The 18,897-nt window shown below is 39.0% G+C and overlaps 1 protein-coding gene across 4 annotated transcripts in view; it reads right to left on the bottom strand.

The window, feature by feature from the left end:
• Positions 1 to 18,897, bottom strand: part of celf6 (CUGBP Elav-like family member 6) — a 145,744-nt gene that overhangs the window by 17,631 nt on the left and 109,216 nt on the right. For 3 of the 4 annotated variants that reach the window (XM_041994421.1, XM_041994339.1, XM_041994501.1), the window contains exons 4-8: positions 17,872 to 18,000; positions 13,927 to 14,006; positions 2,971 to 3,144; positions 1,904 to 2,051; positions 417 to 566 (exon numbers count right to left, since the gene is read on the bottom strand). In XM_041994421.1, the coding sequence (XP_041850355.1) occupies positions 417 to 566; positions 1,904 to 2,051; positions 2,971 to 3,144; positions 13,927 to 14,006; positions 17,872 to 18,000 (681 nt within the window). The remainder of the gene's footprint in view (positions 1 to 416; positions 567 to 1,903; positions 2,052 to 2,970; positions 3,145 to 13,926; positions 14,007 to 17,871; positions 18,001 to 18,897) is intronic. The other variant, XM_041994586.1, reaches the window with a different exon arrangement.

The raw sequence follows: 18,897 nt of genomic DNA, 5'->3' as shown, positions 1-18,897 counted from the left end.
ACATCAAATTAAACGCAATTGACTGATGGATGAACTGATGAATTCATCATAATACTGGGGGAGGCTTCTCAGAAATCTGCCAAAGAATTTGTTTATTGAGCCTCAAATCTCAAACACTTTGTTTCAAATTGGAAAAAAAAGATGTCATGAAAATGTGATTTTGAAAAAGACTCTTGACGACTTTTAAACGGTTTTGCTTGACATGATTCAATTTGTCACCACAAACAGGCTGAACTTTCATTGTGATAATTAGGTAATGTTTTTTTTCAGACCAAGTACAGCACTACAATAATCAAACATTCACAGATCAGTGTTAGCATAAGCAGCTAGCTCTGTCAGGGTCAAACAACAGATCTAAACAGTATATTATATGAATATATCTCTTCTTTCCTTTATGTAAATCTGAAATGTCTCACCTGGGTAAGGATGAATACCATTCGTGTAGATAGGCTCGGATGTGGGTTGGCCGTTGCTTTGAGGCGGGAGGGCACTGAATCCATTGACTCCAATAGGGGTGGCTATGCTGGGCACGGCTGTAGCAGAAATGCCTGGGGGTGTGCTGGTGCCTGCAAATACATGCTGAGTTATTATGGAAACTGCAGAGTTCAGACTCCACATGCTATATATTTTAAATGTGAAGAGTACTAAAATTGATATTTTTTCACCTGTACTACCGTGTAACATGCACCTAATGGACACAAACATGTACAAAAGAGTACTGTTACAGAGTCCTTCAAGGTAACACACTAATTGGGGGTTGAAAGAAGAAAGAGAATTGATTCACTGCTGCAATACATAATCATGACCACTGAAACAGAAGACCGTGAAGCACATTGTGTTTGCATAACACACTGCTCCATCTTTTCCATCATGCATGAGAAGTTTTCAGGTTTAGAATTACAGTGAATATATGAAGCCAACCAGTTGCCTTTTCCACTTTACAAATAAGCCAAATTAAAAAGCGACAATCTGATTTCACTCAATTCTGAAAGTATTTTCAAGATCACAGAGATTACAAAATTAAAATGAACCTGAAAGCAAAGAATTGCTATTAGTAAATGTAGGGATGTGAACTATTTCTCCTAAGCACCTTGTGGTAATATTCCAAATCTGTCACCTTGCCAGTGGCCTTTTGTGCTGATGGATTTTTATTATTTTTCTTATCCAGGTGAAGGGCATTTAAGTCATGTAGGATTATGTTTGATAGGCATTACCAGGAATATGTAGGTCTTGTGGATTACAAATGCCAGGTGCAGCGTCAAGCCACTTTATATAATACATTTGCAACGGCCTTGCCTTCAGGCGGCCTGCCTACTTAGTGTCGAGCCATCAAAGCTCCTCATGACAAGGGCCAAAAAGATAGTTCAGACTGGGGTCCAGGATTATCTCACACAAATCTTTCCTCTTATATTGTATAAGCCAAGGACTTTGCATTCAAAGTCATCGGATTGGCAGTGTTCCCAGAAAACACACTGTCAGAGACAGAGAGGGAGAGAGTGACAGACAGAAAAAGAACGAAAGAGAGATAATGTGTGAGCGGAGAGGAGAGAGAGACTATAATGTGGCTGCCAATGAGAATACAGAAACGCTTTACATCTTCTCGACACCATGCCTCACTCAGTACAAGGCTCTGCTTCCTTTAATTCAATACTGACAATGCTTGCTTTTACCCAGAAAATGGAGCCTACATCTTAAAAAATGCAACAAGGGCAATGGCAGAAAGGCCTTGAGCGAATTTATTACTAGTACTTTTGTAATTCCTCTTAATGATGGCTATGTTCCAGGGAAGCAGTGAGAAAGAGAGAGAGAGAAAAAGAGAGAGAGAGAGAGAGAGAGAGAGAGACCCCCTGCATAAGTATCACTTGTGTCATTTAATAGCACATCCTTGTGTTAGTGCATTTACCTGAGGATGGTGTCATAGGGGTAGCCACCAGGCCGTTGACATTGAAAGCTGCCATTTGCTGCATTTGTGCGGCAGCAATGGCTGCCATCGGGTTCAGGTAGGACCCTTGTGTTGCTGCCATCAGGGCTGCTTGCTGTTGCATCATCTGCTGTAGGATTAAAGAGCAGTGGGAAGAGAGGCGGATGGCGGGAGAGATGGAGGGAAGGACAAAAAAAAGGAAAGAAGGGTGAAATAGCCGCAGGATCAGAGCATGTTTACTCTCACATCTCTGTTTGCTTGGCCCATGCCTTGTTCTTACACAGAGTGATCTCTGTTGCCCTACAGCTTTGCTTCCTAGCTACTTTAAAACTGCTCCGTCCTGGTGCTCATTATACTGACACGAGATAAAGGCTATGTGGGGATATGAGTTTAGAATGCTGGAGTCTTGGTATGTCTGTATGTATTCTATATGTGTTTATGAGGAAAAAAAAAGGGGGAACCGCAGTGTCAGAAATTGTGTGTGAGTGGGCGATTCTCACCTGTCAGGGTGAGTTGTTAGCTACAGTGTGAGTGTAAAATCTCACAGATGCCTAACTCGGCTGTGACTTTCATGTGTGAATATGAAATAGAGGTGGAGTGTGCTAGCAGTGAAAGGGGTGGGGGTGAACGGGTGCGTTCTTGGTAATGACATAAATCTTTTTAGGGCTAAAAAGAGGTATATTTAGGTGAAATGTTAAAAAGGCAGGCCTCGGTTGGCAATTTAAATTCACATACGGGAATAAATAGTAGATGATATGTAATATTGCTGAGAATACATGATCACCAGCTGCCCTGGAAAAATTACAGGGTAAGAAGACACAGTACAAAAAAGAAAAATGGAAAAACAAAAACAAAAAGAACAAACAAACAAAAAAACAGTTCAAGTTACTTTAGTTAAGCTACAACAATATTGAAGTCATACAGTGTATATTTAATAGTGTGAATCACTTAGGGAGTTGTTCACCTGGAGTGCCACATGCCTAGTAGGAAAGAAAGAGAGTTCAAACCTCAAATCACAACAGTTTTTGATTTCTTTTTTTAAAGCTCACCGTCTCCTCCCCCGCCGGGCTGAGACTTACAGCATGAGAGTAGGCGCCATAGGCCCCAAACTGGATGGTCATGGGACTGAAGATGCCGAGCTGGCCGGCCATCTGGTGCATCCTGCGCAGGGTCCTCTCCTTATCAGTGTCTGCAAATTTGACCACCAGGCTGGACGAGGCACCCTACAGAGACACATATATTTTACAAGGTGAATGAAATGCTCCATATTTAAACATATTTATGTAGATAGCCTCAGGTTTTCAAGATTTTACATCTTAAAAGGGATTCATAAAACTGTCATGAGAGAATCTCCTTGCTTTGCTGCATTAATTGTTATATTTTTATAGCCTATTTATGCTGTCTAAAAAAGCATAAATTGCATAGATTATCGTGCAGCAAGATCAGTCACAGGATTCAGGTGACAGAAAATAAGAAAAAATCATCTGACTCAGTATGTTCTGAAATGTGAAAAGTGGGTTAAGAGTGTGGGTTTGCCCTCAAGTGGATGCAATGTAAACGCGGTGCTGAATTTAACATACATACAAATCGTGTGTATGTTTTATTTTCATGCTGTAGAGTTGTCATCTGTGAGGGTCTAAATGTTTCTTTCACTGATGACTGGTTCATCTGTGCTTAAAAAACTGTGCTTTTTTCATTCAGTGGAAGATTATTATTATTTTTTTATTTTTGGCCATAACACGTTTTTAAGGGCCCATTTTCATAGATAAGGTTGTGTGTTCCTGTCATAAATATGGAAATACGCGATAAGAGGATTCAGGTGGTTGCTTTCTCCAGCTTGTTAGACACTGTTTCTGTAAAAAAGTAGAACATTTAACTTTAGGGAGTATCAAAGTTACTTTCAGTCAAATGCGTTTTCCAGATTGTAATGGGTTCAGATGGGAAACATTAACCAAATATATCTGTTATGTTGTTCATGTCATGAGTCCTCAAGCAACCCCTCCTATAGTGTTTACAAACTTGTGCATGAAGTCATGATGAAATGCATGAAGTCATAATTACAAGCTCACAAGTTCAGTTTGAAGGCATGATTACATATATATACTAAGTACTGCAGGTTCAGGAAGAAGCTCATGCAAGCTAATGCTAATTGTACGTCTAGTGTTTTAGCTAGCATGCTGTTCCTAGAAGCAGGCAAATATGTGAGTATACTGAGCACTATTAATCAGACCATGATCTAAATTTAGGCCATTTAGAGGAAAATTTGAGCATTGCAATAGCATGCTTTATTGTGTGATTAGAAACAGCTTTCTGCAAATTTGCAATGTGTGTTTCTGATGGGAACAGACCTACAACAGATTAATGGCTGCATAATTACTTCCTATCCTAACCTTATTTCACTTAAGACATAAGTGTGAACTTTCTGCATCACTGGAGAGGAGAAACAGTGCTAAACATTTCTGTCAATTGATGTCTGTCGTATGTTAACTCTGGGTTTTAAGACCTAATAACTTGACTCAAGTAGGCCAGTGGAATTACATGTGTACATTTTATATTTTCAGTCATTTAGCTGTCAGTATTAAATGGAAAAGAAAAGTGAGTGATTTTTGCTTTCGTGAACTTTCCAACTCCACTGTATACACTGGGAGTGAACTGTGATCTTAACCAGATCCCACAGGAGTCCCAGTCCCCCACTGGTAAAGCTCCACTGAATACAGCACTAGGTAATTAGGTCTGACAAAAGCCTTCGGCATGTGGAGGGCAAAGTATTGACTAATGGTTCTTCCTTATGGCAGATATAGTTCCGTATTGATGTCCGCCCTCATGAGTTTGCATCCAATTAAATAATTTGAGGGAGAGAGACCAGAGTCAGTTCCTCATGTGACATCTAGACAAAGAGAAGGAGGCAGAGTGTCGGTGTGTGAGTGAGAGACAGCTACAGAAAGAACAAGGGAGGATGAGGAGGCTGCCAGGCAGAGAAATCAGCCATGGACACTGTCAAGAGGACCAGGCTCCTATTTAATTACAGGCAATGCATGCTGGGAAAGAGCACAGAGTACCACCAGGACAGAAGGAAAGAAACAGCCAGGGGGCAGTCAGTATATGATTAGTAAGATCATAAAAGCAAAGACACGGTTAGAAAAGGACCCCATAATCACAACTTAGATTCATCGTTCACAAAATGTCTCATACTGACAAGCTAGCTGCAAATACAGGCTTTGATTAAAATTTCCATATTTTCTTGATGTGTCAAAATGAAAAATGTCAGAGAACTGCAGGGAACACGTAGACGGACATATGACTGACCAGTGTGAGTAATGCTGCACGTGTTTCTTAAACAGGATTTTGTGTGACTCTCTGTATCAACAATAGAAGTGTAAAAAAATTAGACTAAAGTGCTCTACAGGTCCAAGTTTAAGCCTGAGTTGCTCCTTACAGAAAGTACATCATTATTCAAGTAGAGCTATTCAAACAGAAAATCTCAGAAACAAACTTGTGCTCTGTGAAGCAAAATATTGCAGCGGCACATTATGAGCAGATATTCCGCTATTTTAAGTAATTCATGTAAAACGTCAACACTTATTTTTATAAACATTGGATAACATTTTGAACAGAAACAGCTTAGTGATGGTACCACCACTTTGGTCAGTCAAGACTACTAAAACTAACCTTGCATGAAAGCTTATTTACCCTGCCTGAACTCAACATTAATTATTGATTTTGTACAATTCCCAAAGGTCAGTCACCTTTTTTTTAAAAAAATCTATACACTCCCCTAATCATCACATTTCCCTACTCTGAATCTATTATTTTCTGTATGAATCATGTAATTATTCATCTGCCAAATGCATAAAATAAAGTAGTTCGTGTTTAGTTTTTTCTTTTATTTTGCAAGTAAACCATGTTTAATGTGTTTCATAAACAGCCTATTAAACTTAATCAAGAAAATGTGTTGGCTGTTGATAACTACGAAAGAAATCATCAGCATGGACCCCAGGGACAGCACGTCTCAGATGGGAACCTATCAGAGCCAGCCAGCACCCCACCTCAGGCCAGAGAAGACCCATCTGGTGCTTCTCCCTTGGTGCCATTTCAATTAGTTAAATCAATACTCTGATATAGCAGCGTTAACGGCACCATTTTTCCCATTCTAATTTCATTTCATTTCACCTACTGACCTTTTTTTTCTCTCTTCTTTCTCAACTTTGTGGGCCAGTTGAAGGAACTGGGCTATTGGATTTAATGAGGCTGGCACTGAGCAAACATCTTCCCCCAGCGCTCTTGCTCAACCCTACCCACAGCACATTGCTCTGGCATTTAGATTCGCTCATTTTCTACTTTGTGTATCTGTGTATTTTTATATTCATTTATTACCTCATGAAGAATGCATTGTGAGCATCGTGACTGTGAAAGCCTGAGGCGGCCTGTAGTCACTCCACCGTGACTCAAGATGAGGTGGGCCTGGCCTGGTGTGGTTTCTCCAAGCAAAGTGCTCTGCTTTAGACAGCAGCACAGAAGGAAACCTATTCTGCAATGTCTCCACTGAATAGTTTTGGCAGCAAATCTAAACCAATAGCCTCGGCAGGTGTTGACACCCCTGAAGCTCATGTCAGAGCCAAACATTTGTGACTGTCAAAGCATGAAAACCAAAATATCCCATAAAAATGGCCTTGTCCACACCCTTTGCCAGAAGAATTTCATATCCTTACATCTACATGCTAGGCAGACAACAGGCCGGGTTGAATGTCCACTTAGACAAGAAGATTTTAGAGTGTGATTCCCTCTTACAGATCAAACGTTCCTGTTCGCATAAAGTAAGAGACATACGCGGCCATGTAATGAAGGAACAGGTGGTGGCAAACAACAAGCTCTGGATGCAAAGCAGATACTTCTCTCTGGCTGCAGAAAATCACAAGCTGACAAACAAACAGAATAATAACCTCCAACAGCATGACTGCTATACCTAGAGAGAAAATGAATTCGCCAAATTTGATAAGGGCCAACAGGGAGCCGTCACTTTTGACAGGTACAACTAAGGAATTTGTCACAGGTTCAAAAACTAATCTAATTTCTTGAACAACATACTTGACTTGTGAAAATCTCCCTTATTGGATTTTTGTATAGGGCACAAAATGTGTAGATAGAAAAAGGCACAATGGTAATTGAGGGATTAGAACTCAACTACAGCAGTGAAATGGCATAATGCTTTTATCTCTGTATTACTGTGATAGAAAGACACTGTTGTGAAGTGTCTACCACAAGTAAACAGACACTTATTTTCTATCCTCTGCAGAGGCTTACTTCTAACACATTTTAACAACATGTGCTATGAACTTTCTTTCACTGGTATTCTGTATCTAGAAGCTACTTTTAAAGCTCCATTCCTGCAATTATTAATTCACTCAATGTCTTCTGTATTCCTACAAATGCTACATTTCATTTTTATTTTTATTTTTTCCTTTATTACAAATATTTCTAATGACCTTGAAATGAATTAGGCAGGGCAACACTGTTTTCTTAATTTAGTAAATGGGATCTATAAATGTGGAAATCCACCCACATCCCAGCTTGTCACCAACAGCTTGCAATTGTGTTATGTCCTTGCTACTAGCACACACAATGTTCTGGCTAAATTTGCTAGCTTGGGTTGTCTTCTCAATTTATTGGTTCCTCACAGCACATAGCTATACAACTGAACCCCACAAGTAGTCAGCATTCTTCCACTCTTCAATGGAAAACATCTGACCTCACTTTTTTGAGACTGTTGGTGGTACACTGCCGATCCTAAGCTGAAATCCACAGATACAGCATTGATAGCTGATGTTTGTTCATGACACATGAACAAAATTAGCAGTTAAATAACTTTTAACTACCATGGCTGTCTCTGCTTAGACCTTAAACAAAAATTATCAATGAAGGATTTGTTTTAAAAAAAAAGAAAGAAAAGAAATTAATAATAACAATAATAACTGGATACACCATTAGTTTGTTTGGTAATTGGCTGTACCCTCTGTGGCTTCATAATCGACTCCCTGCACCTTGCTGCAACTCTGCAAGCCTCGTAGGAGGACTGCCTCTCGTTAATGGAAGACAGTGGCTTGGTGTGGCCTTACGTTATGTTGGATACTATATGGGTGCATGTGCTTATACTTGGAATCACAGCAAAAAATGCATGAGAACAGTTTAAAGTATTTTTTTACTTGCAGTATATAATACAACGTTGTCCATATACGAGTTTTCACTTCTACATGTAAGGAGCACGAAAAAGCAACAAGGCAGCTGGGATCTTGCAGTTGTTTCATATGTCATTAGATGAACTATGTTTTACACTGACAGTGTTCTCTGGCTTGGTCTTATCTCTCATTAATCCAGAACTATAGCATCACACACAAGCACACTCTTGTTGCTGCCAACACCGACAAGCTCCACAGGCCCTGTCAGCCACGCTGTGACACCAAACATGACAATGTCTGCAATTTGCTGAGTGTTGTGTGCCTGCCCCTGGCTTTGCCATTTGAAGTTTTGCCACCTGTGCCTCTGCAGCCTTACAGTAATTCAACAGCTGAACCGGTGAGCATGCCTGCTCTGTGCTCAATCACCTTTTAAGTTAATTTTGGAAGCACCTGCAATCTACAATAAACATCAATTAAAGCTGCGACCCCATCTATCAGCACATGCCCTTTGGTGACATCCCTTGCCCTTAAGCTTCATTAAAGTCTTTCAATGTGGGCCAGTGTGTTTTGGTGGAGGTATATTTTATGGTTTGTGTTTGTGTGTGTGGGTATGTGTGTGCGTGCATGAGGTAACAGCAATGCCATTCAGAAAGGCAAAGAAAGACAGAGTGAGAAACAACACTTTGTTCAGGGTTCATTCAGACCTCACAGCTGGCAGTATGCAGAGCAACCCACTCTGAATCCTGCCTCCTGTTAGTCTGTTGTTGACGACATGTGGCAGAGATATTATCCAAATTAACTGCATCCCCCATCGGTACCAAAGCTTTAGTTGGATACTTATGGCCACCTTGCCTATTAATCTGAGAGAAAGTTGGATTTGGGGAGATGAGGATAACAGGTGCAGGGATAGAGGGAGAGAGCTATGGTTAATATAGATTATTAATGAACTTTTGGCTGTCTCTTGAGCCACCCTTGGTCTCTTTGGGGCTACATATGTTGCCTTGGACAGTTCATCTGTACCAGACCTCAGGTTGCTCAGTGGCCTGACCTAGTACAACTGTACCTAAGCATCAAGACAGGGCAATATCCACAAAGTGCACAGGAGCCAAATAGGCTATGCAAGTAAGCAAAGCAAAACGCAGCCTTACATAAGTCAATTATGTAAATCTGCTGGATGTAAACATACTCTATTGATTCAGTCAACAAGATATATTGAAGGGAGGATAAATATCTTGATTACACTCAAATTTCAGTAAGAGGCCTGTCACAACTGCTTGATCAATGTGCAACATAATCATCCTTTGGCTCACAGTCCACTCCATATTAAATTTTGACCCTTACAGGTTTTCATGCCAAAAAAGTTTGGTGTCTGCTGTATACAGCAACCACACACAAACTGACTCTGCAACTTATTTCTCCCCCCAATACTTCAATGTAATGCAAAATGAAGCGGCATCAAAAAGATGTGTAAATTACATCTGGCTTCCAGGACACTATCTGGCTGCCAGGAAGCATCCGTAAATATTTATTGCGGAACATCAGTGAAGTGTGTGAAGGTGTGGATGCCTGCCAGAAAGAGTGGGTGCTCATGTGTGTGTCCAACTGTGTAGTAGTCAACACACACCCTGCACTGGCAGCAAGATCCTTAGTAAATCCTAATTTCTTTTAATAAAATGCTTTTTCAGTCCCAACAAAAGAATGAGCTGCTGTTTAAGAAGAGAAATTTGGTCACTTTAATCTTCACACAGTTAATAACTATTGTATATAAAACTGTGTGACAAATAGAAGAAGTGCTTTCTCTCTTTGTAAAATTATTGATGTGATTCTTTGGGAATTTGAGTTACAGTTTGAAAAAGTGGCAATATAACAAGTATTGATAGTAATAATAATAATAATAATAATAATAATAATGATAATAATAATAATACATTTTTTTAGTATAACATTGATCTACAATATATCAGGATAAATACCATAGTACCCAACTGATGATAGTCAGACTACGATGAATAAATGTAGAAAGCCAAAAGTTAATGGAGGACTGATGACCTGTAAGTGCCTTGTCGTTTTATAAAGGACGTAGAGCTAAGATATAAGGAAGCAGTCAAGGCAGCAAAAGCTGCTTATTAATCTGACCTCAGTTTGAAGAGCCATGCTAACTCTAGGGTGCTTTTCAATATTATTGACTTACTTGTTAACCTTCCCTCTAGTCTCTGTAATGAAGCTTCCCTTGATAAGTATTTTCAAGTGTTTTAAATTTTTAATATTCTTTAACAAAAAGTAGCCCCATGGCAGGGGCCAAACTGTCACTGATGGTAATTAGGCTTTGATAAGATGTTTCTAAGACATTCCTCCCATGTTGCTGAAAGAAAGTTTGACTTTTGCAAACCCTTTACCTGCTATGTCCTTATTAAAAACTATTCAGCTCTACTTAATTATCTCTGTGTTGCACTATGGTGAGTATGTAATACTATATATATATGTACTTACTTAGTTGCAAAGATTCTAACTTATTTAGCTTTTTTTCAATGATGGATATGTCAGATGTCAGGTTATGAGCAACCTGACATCTGTGTCCGGTACGACTACAAATGCAGTTTTGAGTTTCGATGTCTGCAGGCATTTTCTTTTTAAATAATTGCATTGCAAGATACAGTCACAGAACTGTACGGGGACATAGTTATGAGAAAAAACGTATAGGACTATTTCAAAGAAGAAGTCCTTAAAAGAAATGTTATAGGTGTGTACATCGTTGATATCAAAGTAAAGATCCAGTCCAAAAATTGTTGTGATCAGATCTGAATAATGTAAAGCTAACAGTTTCACTGTTAATTTTAATTTTCAATTACATGTTTAGAAAACAGTTTTAACTCTTTTTTTCTGATATAAGACTGTTTTCCCTGAAGTACAGCTTTCAGATATGTCATCTGTGTCTTATTTAGCACACCGTTTTGATATAACTCTCCCTCTTGCATATAGTCAACTTAAATTCTTTCACTTTCATCAGTAGCATTGTAGTCCATGCCATCAAATTTAAAAGTCGATGTCATTTGGTGCTGTCTGTTGAATTGTTCACAGTTCCAAAATCAACAGACAACTAAAAGTAGAGTAAGCTAATACCACAAAACCTAGCATTACTTGAAATGCAGTGAATGCACAATCTCCATCAAAATCCAAACATCTTATTAATGTATTTTTTTCCCTTTAATTTCCTTTATTTAGAGTAAAAGGAAACCATGTAACACTTCAAAGCATGAAGATTCCTGGTTCAGATCTTAGCATGTTAGCATGATGACATGCTAACACCAAACACTTAATTTTGGGTCTAAGTGTACTATTTAAAGAATATTGGCACACATATCTCTATTGGAATTAGTTAAACTGTTAAAATCTGCATTAGTATCAGCGATTAAAATCAATCATAGGTTGGACTTGGATTACGATGTAAGAGAACACTTAAATTTATCATCAATCGGTGGCAAGAATGAAACCAACAATGGTGTAGTCTGGGTTTTTTTTTTATAGAAAGTGGGGAAGTTGATCACTATAGAAACTGAACTTTTAGAAATGTTCCTTTTATAATGTTCAGAGGACACGGCATCACTCCACATGTTGTGCTATAAGTGGACCTAAATGTTTTAAATTGTATTGATTTCTAGGATTCCTACATATTTGCTTCAGCCACAAGTTTTATGAAAAATGCAGTAAAAAATGTTTTTTCAGTGTGTGGTAATCATGTTTTTATAGGGTTTTGAATGTAAATACTTATCTCTTTAAAACGTAGGATGAGGAGACGGGAACCAAAACAGAGTGAAAAGATAAGAGACTGAGTATACTGCTGCACATTTGAAGGTGGAAGATGTGGACTGTGGGAATTGTTTGTGTACAATAACACATAGTGAGAATATGGGTAAATCTTGGCTCATCATGTGACTGTAAATAAAATGAATGTATACAGCAAGTGTTCTAGGTACTTTAGAGATGAATTTATGATCTGGTAAATCTCTACCTATTAAATTTCATAACAACCTGCAGTTATTGTATGTATTTGGAAAATAGAAGTTAAAGCTAGATGTCATAAACAAACCTGGTCTTTAACAGCCATTGTTATAGCATTGGGTCAAAAGTGGGCAAACTGGTGCAGGCCAGCGTTTAATAATGTCTCCACTGTCACTATTGGGGCTTAAGTTGAGTTTGATCAGGGCTCCCTTGAGACTTGGGTCCATAGCTTTGGCCTGACAACTACTCTAGGGACCAGACAAGGCTTCTATTGTATGAGGCAGCATCAAAGGCAAGGTTTATCTGTGGGCTTAGCTGGGGAGACGGGCTGCTGAAAAACATGTTCAGTAGCTCTCTAACTTGCTATTTCTTTTGGTTACAACACACTGTATTGTACAGTGCACTAGCCATCTGGGGATAATTGAATATATCAACAGTGGTTTGGTTTTGTTTGTTTCTTTTTTTTCTATCTTTTTTTGCTAGTAATATCTTTAGACGTTAATTTATTTTGTAAGCTAAATACCTAAGTTATTTAACTGGCAAACTATTTCAAGCAAAGCAATGTGATCATCGATTGTGTCTAGCTGGTTTATTTCAACCAAAGCATCATCATAAGGGTTTGCTAGATAAGCCCGCTCTGTAGGGCTTTGTATACAACTGCTTTTAGCTTTAGGTCTACATTTCTGTTTCTTTGAATTTTAATCAGCAGCAAATATTTTACCTTTGCCATGGGCTTCTTACAAAATGCATTCACACCCATTTACCTAAACATGATGTATTTAAACATTAAACCATCACTGTTACTTTACACATGACCAAACATACATGGCACATTGGAAAACTACTGATTGCACCTTTTGTTCACTGTTATGGGCACTTTACTCACCTTTTGTGATGCATATTTGATGTTTGTATTCGCTCAATGTTGTGCTTAGCACTTTAAGTGACAACTTGCTTTTGTTTTCTATGATGGCCACTTATACATACATTTACACACCATTTTGTGTACGCACCATTTGCAATAAGACAATTATTTGCTGCTGCGGTTCATTGTACGCAAATTACATGCAGTCCAACTCTCAGGCTAGGTGGCATTTATAACAACACGGTATATAATGTGGGTGAGTTTCAGGGCAATGTTACAGGGCCAGTGGCCCCACAATTAAAATGCAAAGCAGTGTTTGGCACTGAGCTTCAAGTACCGGGCTACAAGCTCTTGTTGGCTTAAAGATAGCTCTATTCCCCAGTGGACTGAAAATGTAAACAAGGCTGTTGAAATTCAAAGTTTAACAAACTGATAAAGAAAAGGAAGAATGCTCTGTGCTCTGGACTGCTCTAGAGCCCCCAGAACTGGCTGTAGAATGAATAATGCTGCATAAGTTGCTCAGCACCATGGACAGGATTGTACGTCCTCTACAAAACACTGATTAAAGAACAGTGAGTTCAGACAGAGGCTTCTTCAGACTTTATATTTGCAATAAGCAAATATACAGGGGGTGGCATTCCTGTTCAATGCAAGAGCCCTACACATTAAATGAATGAATGAATGAATGAATGAATGAATGAATGAATGAATGAATGAATGAATGAATGAATGAATGAATGAATATCTGTTCAACTTAATTTGATTCGCTTTTTCTGAAGGGCATAAACTCTGAAACAAACAACCAACTTTATTACAGACCGGTTTTCCTTAAATATTTTACAAATCTAGGACCACAGGTTTAACAGCCAGCACAGGAAGCCAAGTGACTCCACAATGAAAGCTTTCTGTAACATTGGTCACAACGTCCGTGTAATAATGGTAGCACTAGGAATGAGTGGAATACTTACAGGCATAGTTTGTCCACCATGCAAGCTGTTGATGGCAGCTTGCGCTTCAGCGTGGCTGGAGAACTTAACAAAGGCACAGCCTGAAAACACAAAGAAAAAGAAAGCCACATTAACAAGACTGGGGAGGTTTATCTATTGCCATTGTTTTTTATGTTATTTGGTTTGTAAATATATTCTGCCATTTGTGCGGTGAGTGCATAACTCACAATAAATAAGTCTGATTATACTGACAGTATTAGCTGCTTGGAGCATCCTGCTCCCTGTCTATTTTTAATTTGACCCTCTCCACTCTAGAGTATAGAGCCAAGGCATTTACTATCCTGACTTGTTTGTAATTATTAATCTGTTTAATATTTACACACTGTGATTTGTGCGCAGTCACTCATGAAACAGATTATGATGACAAAGGCGTACTGGTCTAATCTGTCTAACTGAATCTTTGCTTTTGCCTACTATGTCAGATGGAACAGAAGTGTGTATAGGGGAGCATTTCTCAAGAGGCATTCAAGTCATCTTAAATTTGCTGTGTTGTTACTGAACAAAAAGAAAAGTAAAAAAAATAAAAATAAATGTAGACCAGAAGACAAGGGAGCAGGCATTGTTTGGATTATTCTTGAGCCATGTTGCTTTATCAATTCATAATAAATATATTTAATATATTTCAAGTTGATAATCATGTACACTCTAAGTTTGGAAGCATACATATTGTAACCACACCATTAAATAGTCTATCAGTGTGTAGGTAAGGAGAGGAACTAAACTAATATACCATAAAAGGAAAGCTAGTGACCTGAAATGCAGTAGAACTGAAACTTGGTAATTTTCCAAAAGCCATTAAATTAAACAAGAGCTATTTCTCTAAGCTTTATGGTTGTCATAGACTGCACAAGGTATTCTGTTATCTCCTATTCTTATCCTTGCCTTCAGGTAGCTCATGTGTTAAGTCAAGAGATATCTCATTAACAGACTCGTGGATTCATTCTGCCCACTTTTCATTAATTGAATAGCACCAATGACTTAGAACTAGACAGGCTTTTCCTGACTTCAGTCCCTATTTTCTTATGAACTCCTCATACCGATTTAAAATGGTTAGACTTATACTTTACATGACTTAAAGAGTTGTTATGATTAATTTAAACTACAAACACTGATAGTCAGGCACAGGAGATATTCTGTTTCTGGCATCAACCCATTTTTTCATGCATCTTAGGAGTCAGCTTTTCCTTCTCAATAAACAAATTAATGTATTTCCTGACTAAATCACAGAGGCTAGTGAAGACATTGCACTATGTGTGCATTCAGTGGAAGACAGCCTCTACCTTTGCTTGGGGCTTTGCATCCACATTTAAAGCCACATGATAAATCGTAAGCATTTTAAATGGTTGCGTGCAAAAATGTGATGAGTGGTAAAGGCCATGTGTTTTCTGTACTGTTAAATGGCCTCAAAGCTGTATAGATCTACAGAGGCAAACAGATGAGTCAAAGAAGGCTTTGATTCTGTCACAGCACTCCAGCATCCTTTTACTTCACTTGAATGCCCCTCCGGGTGGAGACAGAAAAGGTCTTCATTTGTCCAACTGAAATGCAACAGTCTACTGTGTACCATTTGACTGTAACTGTCTTTGAAGGAGCAAACACGATTACCCTTTGTAGCAGGGATGATAATAAAGGGGCAGTTTGATTTTGCGAAAGCCATTTGACTTTTTAAGCCAAAGTAAATGACTTTTGGTTTCTTAACAAGGCTATCATATATTGTACCACTGTCCTAGTGATGTCAGCAACTTAGCCAAAATAGAGCAAATACCCATGACCAAAAGACTTGGCTTACACATTCAATGGCAAAGTCATACTGAACATAAAATGTATTTGCATTTCTTCTAAAAAAAAAAAAAAAGTGTTTTTTTTTCAGATCTAATAAGAACTAAAGTGACAAAGAGTATAGCTTTGCAAAAGAAATGGAAGTACTATAGCCTCATAAATTATAGTGCACATTTGAGTTTAAAATTTCATGTCTTAGAATAAGTTGGGAAAAAGAAAAAAAAAAGGTTGTATTGCTTTCAACGAGAGGATTTGCACTGCCTTTTGAATTCCCGGGGTAATAATATGTATGCATGAATTCCATCCTTCTGGATTGGTGACATTTATAACACAACTTAATTATAGACCTAAAAGCCATCTCTCTATTATTCCTGACAATTCGCGGGCTCTATTCAACTCTGGCAGCAAGTGTTGCACTTTGAAAGTACTTTGAGGAGCAGCGCCATAGAGAGATGGATGTTAAACTTCTCGGCCTTTTTATTGGGTGAAGAGGGGTGCTGAAAAGCCTCTGAGTAGCATAAATTTACATCAACAGGGGACAAAGCCTCAACCATGGAACAGATAGCACTGTCAATTTCAAGGTCTGTCTCATTCAAATTACGGGAACCTCATCCCGAGCGAGGCGGCTGGCAAAATAATTTGCCGTAACATCCTGTAATGATTGCGTGGGAGTGTTGCATAGGGAGTGAAAGGAACCAGATACCTATATATGAGACCTTTGTCTGGTTGAAGCATTCATAGTTAACATAACCCTACATTTTTTTCATTTCATAAAAGTTAAACTTGAAAAAAAGAGAATGATCAAGTCAGTGATAATAGAGACAAATATCAAGGCAGGAAACGTATGGTATGTGATAAGGAAGAAAGACAGAAAGAAAGAAAGAAAGTTGAGATGTGGGGAGCAGAAGGGTGAAAAGAAGAGAAAGAGAGCGATTGAGGGAGAAAACCAGCTCCTGTCTAACACAGCAGCATGGACCTTATTTCATTTTATGTGCTGTCAGTCAGCTCGAGGCATCTGAGCAGACAGGAAGAGAGAGAGCCAGAGAGGAAAAGGAGACAGCAAAAGAGGAAACAAGCCATGGAGGTATTGGACCGGAGGGTTGACGCAGAGCAAAACACCCGAGATTAACAGGTAGAGGAACAGATATAGACACAGATAGGTGTGTAGTTCGGTATAGTCAAGCTTTCTCTTTGATATACTCAGAGAGATTTCCAGTCTTTGGACATTATCAACTCATGCCCCTAGCTTTCATGCACACCCCCTCTCACACATTTAGAAGGTTCATACAGAAGAATAAATTGTAGTTACCAGAGAGGGAAAAGAGGTGCAGGTTCAGGACTATATCATGGAAATTATCATGCCAAATGTGGCCAAGACCAAGACAGAAACCTATAAAAGGATGATCTGGAGCCTTTCACACTCTCAGAGCAGTCCGACCTGCATCACACATTTTACAGCCATCTTTAATTTGACCACGCTCTACTAACCAAATAGCACATAAGCCACAGACAAGAATGCATAAGATGTTGCAGGCAAATCTGCCACACAGTGAGTGACAGCAGCAAGCCCCAGAGCCTGCCTGCTTTATTTACAGTAGGACATTATCGTCCAATGATGTCTCTGGGGAGTGATGATGGGAAAGTGGGAAACAAACATGATTACAACCCTCTGCTTTTCAGATAACAGGAAGAGGAGGAGGAGAGGAGTGAACAGAGAGATGAGATGTTGTGTGAGTACAAGCCCAGGGTGAGAGAAATGTAAGATCAGGAAGGAAAGAAAGAAGCGAGTGGTGGAGTGCGAACAAAAAGGTAAAGGAAATACAAAAAGTAGTGGGAAACGGAGGAGAGTAGGAGGAAAGAGGTGTCAGAGCACAGTGACAATGAGGTATGAAAGAAAAGCAAGTGTGACATGTGAGAGGCAGTTGGAAAAAAAATAGAATAGCTCAAGAGGAAGATAAGTTATTTAGAGCAGAGTGCAAAGCAGACAGTGTCAATGAGTGCAGCACAGGTGAAGCATGTAAAAGCTGTAAAAATATAAAGTGAAGAAACAGCACACTTATTGTAGATAGACCAGGATTAAGAGGAAAAGACGGGGAGAAAAAGAGTGGGAGGCGTGTGGGCTCTGACCCTTACTGGCCCCATCAGGCCCTCGAAGGACGGTGCACTCCTCGATCTGGCCGAAGGTCTCAAACAGCCGCCGGACATCGTCCTCGCTCTGCTGCTTGCCGAGCATCCCCACAAACAGCTTCCTGTCTTCTGGATTGGAGAAGAGAAAGGGGAGAAAGTGGGAGGGTGGAAAAGCGAAAAGAAAGAAATGCTACAGCTGATGGCACCATTCTGCAGAGCTGAGACGAACTTGTACAATTCACACCCCTCTCACCACCCCTCTTTTTTTATCAGCAGTTGGCTGTGTTGTTGTTGTTGCTACTGCTGTTGTTGTTACTGTTGTTGATCTTACTGCTGTGTGGTGTTCAACCCCAGCTTTGTATGAGGCTGATATATTTCTGTATCCAGTCAGCTATTCAAGTCTGCTACAGTGATGTTTCATACAGATAAAATTAGGAGTGCTGTGGATTTCAGGTAAAGGTAGAAAGGGAGTGGGGATGTTTTGCTTATCTCAGATCGTCTGAAAGAGAACATGGAACAACATGTAAATGTTTTTCCACAAAAATAGCAGGCATTATAATAAACAAGAGAAAACTCCACGTGAAAAATGAGCAATGAATAATATCCGGGGGAGTTTTGAAATTCTTCCCACTTCTTCTTCTTTGCAGCATAAAAAGTAACAACTCTGACAGTCTCAGTAGGAGTGTAATGTTTTCTTATAAACATCTTTTCCCATCTGCTCCTTTTTCTGCTGTAGATTCCATGTACTATAGAGACAAGAGTAAAAACACTTGCAATTCTTTAGCATGTATTATTGTGTAAAATGTTCATGTTCAAGGACAAAAACTTGGATAATGGATGAAGCATTTCAGCAAGAAGACATTATAAGACAAAAGTTTTCAGATTTGTCATTTTTGAATTGCCACAAATAAAAGTAGATTTTTGCTAGATTCACAGAGTGCAGTAAAATTCAGAAATATATTTTTACACATGCTGCATAATTCTGTATATATTATTTGGAGTGAAGGAGAAATGTATTTTTTGCAT

This window comes from Melanotaenia boesemani, chromosome 1 (assembly GCF_017639745.1).
Source record: "Melanotaenia boesemani isolate fMelBoe1 chromosome 1, fMelBoe1.pri, whole genome shotgun sequence".
Taxonomy (NCBI): Eukaryota; Metazoa; Chordata; class Actinopteri; order Atheriniformes; family Melanotaeniidae; genus Melanotaenia; species Melanotaenia boesemani.
Note: the sequence above shows the minus strand (reverse complement) of the source record. Positions and strands in the feature narration are given on the sequence as shown.